Source organism: Phalaenopsis equestris, unplaced genomic scaffold (assembly GCF_001263595.1).
Source record: "Phalaenopsis equestris unplaced genomic scaffold, ASM126359v1 Scaffold217058, whole genome shotgun sequence".
NCBI classification, from domain to species: Eukaryota; Viridiplantae; Streptophyta; class Magnoliopsida; order Asparagales; family Orchidaceae; genus Phalaenopsis; species Phalaenopsis equestris.
Genome location: NW_018235617.1, coordinates 1,108 through 4,892, shown reverse-complemented (window position 1 = coordinate 4,892; position 3,785 = coordinate 1,108). Strand labels below are relative to the sequence as shown.

The 3,785-nt window shown below is 31.5% G+C and overlaps 1 protein-coding gene across 1 annotated transcript; it reads right to left on the bottom strand.

The window, feature by feature from the left end:
• Positions 1-571: 571 nt before the first annotated feature.
• On the bottom strand, positions 572-2,697 carry LOC110037222 (ergosterol biosynthetic protein 28; the record flags this gene model as incomplete). Its single annotated transcript, XM_020741813.1, is given in 2 exon segments — positions 572-778; positions 2,372-2,697. Coding segments are annotated over 2 exon segments (322 nt in total), but the record flags the coding sequence as incomplete, so codon positions are not given.
• Positions 2,698-3,785: the final 1,088 nt, after the last annotated feature.

The window sequence follows — 3,785 nt, the reverse complement described above, 5'->3', positions numbered from 1 at the left end:
AATAAAAAATATCACTAATTTAACTTTTAAAAAATTAAATGCACCTTTTTAAGCCTAGGAAGTGTGGTGTATATTTATATGTATAGTTTAGGGGTTAGATATGAAATATCCTTGAGCCTCAACCTCACTTAATAAAGTATTTGGGAAGAATTTCTATCTCTTATTAATGAAAAGATAATGTCAAAAGTAGTATGCGGGCTAATATGCAAAACAAAGCAGGCATACCTACTTCAGTCATGTATTTTGAGCAATATCAACAAAGACAGAACATATACCATTCTTGCTAAACTACGAAAAAAAAAGGATGATTTACAAACGTACCACTCAATTCCTATGTATTTACATATCTAGCAGTTAAACTTTTACGTACATTCCACTTATCTGTGCATGAAAAGATATATTTCACTTATTAAAAGTTAAAATGGTCGTATTTTTGATATTACATGAAAGCACCTGATATTATAAACATAGAAAAGTAAAGTTTAGATGTTATATACATATATAAATATATATGAATTGGGTGGTATTTATGTAAATGCCACAAAGAAACGGAACCAATTATCAATCTTACCTGCAAAGATGCCCACAGTTGTTAAGTTGCTCAGAGCCATTGTATGGTATATCAAATATTCAGTTAGGAAATGACCAAAAGCATAGATGAATGACAAAAATGTTGCGACATAAATAGGCTTGTTGTCGAGGTTGAACGCACAAAGGAAACACAGAGTACATGTTAACAGCGTCCAAACACCAAAAGTCCTCCCATGAACATCAGTCACTACAAGTAACACCATTCATAGAATCAAGTTATTAGTTGTAAGAAAAAAAAAAAATAAAGAAAATGTTCCCAAAAAAAAATTAGGAGCATTTCAACAATTATATATCTAACACCCGAACTTTATTTTTTTACATTTATACCATGCAACTCTTTCACATCAAATAAAAAATATCACTAATTTAACTTTTAAAAAATTAAATGCACCTTTTTAAGCCTAGGAAGTGTGGTGTATATTTATATGTATAGTTTAGGGGTTAGATATGAAATACATAAGAGTTGAATGGCATATATGTAAACCTATCAGAAAATTAATAGCAAATATGACGAGCAAAATATATAATTTAGGGGCATTTACATACATACCAGACAATTCTTATGAATTTGCATATCTAACACCTAAACTTCGATTTTCCTTTTTTCAAACCTCACATATTTCTTATTGCGTAAAAAATGCCACCAGAATTAACATTTTAAAAGTAGAGCACACCTTTTGATGCATAGGTAAAATGATATTAATGTAAAAATCAAAGTTTAAATGTTAGATATGTAAAATATAAGAACTCTGGGGCAAGTATGTAAATCTTCCATTAATTTGTCAATATTTTCAACGTTGAAAACTACATCAAAAGTACTCATCTATGTTTCCAAAACTTGTATTTGGATTAAATGAAAGCACAAAATTATGAATAGTAGAGTAATAATAACATTGGTTTGATAGCAGAGCATTATATAGGCAAATTTTACTAAGTTGACATGGGAGTGTATGCAAAAGATAGAATATTCATCAATAAAATGTATATAAGTTATAAAAAAGATGGGAAATTTACACACATACCACACAATTACAATGTATTTACATATCTAACACCCTTTTTTTTTTTATATATTTACATTAAACACCTAGGTTTCATAAACCCATGCATGAAAATGTGTATTTCATTTTAAAAAGATAGTGATTGTTATATTTTTTATGTGATGTTAAGGACTTGAGTGACATCCATGTAAATATGAATGTTTTGCTGTTAGATATGTAAATACATAAGAACTGTGCGGTATGTATGCAAAATGCCCCAAAAAGGATTTATACAAAATAGATTTAACACCAAATGCGATGCTCAATGTCAACAAACAAAGAATTAAGATTTATAAAGTAGACCCAAAATAATTTGGATAAGGCAAATGATGATGATGATGATATTCAAAAATCATCCATACTGGACAATAGATATCTGCACCTCCAATGAAACTTTCATTTCAAACAAGAGGAATGATTCCAACATGTCTGTAAAACAATGGGCAAACTGCAAGTGGATCAACAGGGAGAGGCTGTGAGTAATGCTTACCCCATAAATCTTCTTATAGATCATGAAATATTCACATTTAGATATGCATGAAAAGGTTTATTCCATTTTGTAAAAGTCAAAACAGTGATGGTTTTGATGTGATGTATTTATTTCTAGGGTTTAGGGTTTCGAAATAGGTGTGACTGCAGAGAGATAAAAGACATGTTTTTTTTAAGGAAATCTTAGATGAGTGCGGAAGAAGTTCATTTAAGAAAGAGAAGGAAGAGAGGATGAAGAGAACGGGACGAACTTTGGGTTTTGGAGAAGACGGCGAGGCGCAGAGCCCAGATGTCGAAGAAACCGAACCAGACAGAGGCGAGCCGGAGAGTGCCGACCAGCATCAGCCACCACCCCAGAGCCTTCATGTATCTTTGTTACGCAGTCTGTCTAATTGAGGCAATTTCGCAAACAGTTGAGGAGCAAGCTGAGAATGGCGATATACGCTACGCGTTGATAAATTAGCAACTATTATTTTATTCCGGCATTTGCATACGGACTACCCAAATCTTACTATTTTATACATCTTATATCTAAACTTTACTTTCTGCATTTAAATCACCCAAAATTCTCATATCACATTAAAAATACCAAGGTTGTAAGTAGTTAAATTCAAAATCAAAAAGCTGACAGTCAATAGGCTGTCAAGATTGTCGGAGATCGACAATCTACAAATATTAGCTATACAAATTCATTCACAAGTATATTGCATTCATATTTTATCTACAAGTGTAAAGTTAGTGATCAAAATGGAGTTCGTGATTGATTTTCATTTGAATACAAAATATGAAAAAAAAATATTTGTAAGGGAGTTGACGCGGCTACAGTGACATACACTATTATAGGGAAACATCTTTATTAATTATGAGTCAATATTCGATTATTTAATAATATACAAGGAAACTAACATACTAAAATGTTAAACGATCAGAGTTCAAACTGAGATGATATAGGTTCCAACCAACCAACTTGAAATCTATTAATTAGCCACATACATATCTATATCACCATCATTTTAACTAGAGACCCAAGATACTTAGAACATTCACACATTTTAAATGATTTTATCACTAGAGTTACCACTACTAAAGTTACATTTCAAGTATATCGCTTTACATCTACTCAAACGAAGGATTTTCGATTCTAATATCAACCCCCATAATTTATTTTTTTCCTAAACTCTTTCTCTAACTATATCCACAAGAAGGATATCATCAACAAAAAACATACACCAAGGTGCATCCTCTTGTAAATGTCCAGTAAGAGCTTCTATAAATAAAGCAAAAACATATGTGCTTAAAGTCAATCCCTAATGTAATTAGGGTTGTTAACGGGCCGATTTCAAGCCGAGCTATGGTCGACTTAAAAAAAATTCAATCCAAAATTATGGCTCGTAGCTCAGTTCGTTTATTTCAATCTAATCTCGAACTGAGCCAAAATTTGAATTAATTTTTGAGTGATTAACGATCTTATAGCTAAATTCGCTAAATTTGTCGTCATATGTTGTTAATAATCTGATTTCAAGCCGAGTTGGGGTAGACTTGAAAAAAAATTGATCCAAAATTTTTGCTCGCAGCCCGGCTCGTTTATTTCGATCTGATCTCTTTCTGAACTAAAATTTGAATCAATCTTCGAGCAATTAACAATGTTTGAGCTAAATTCACAGC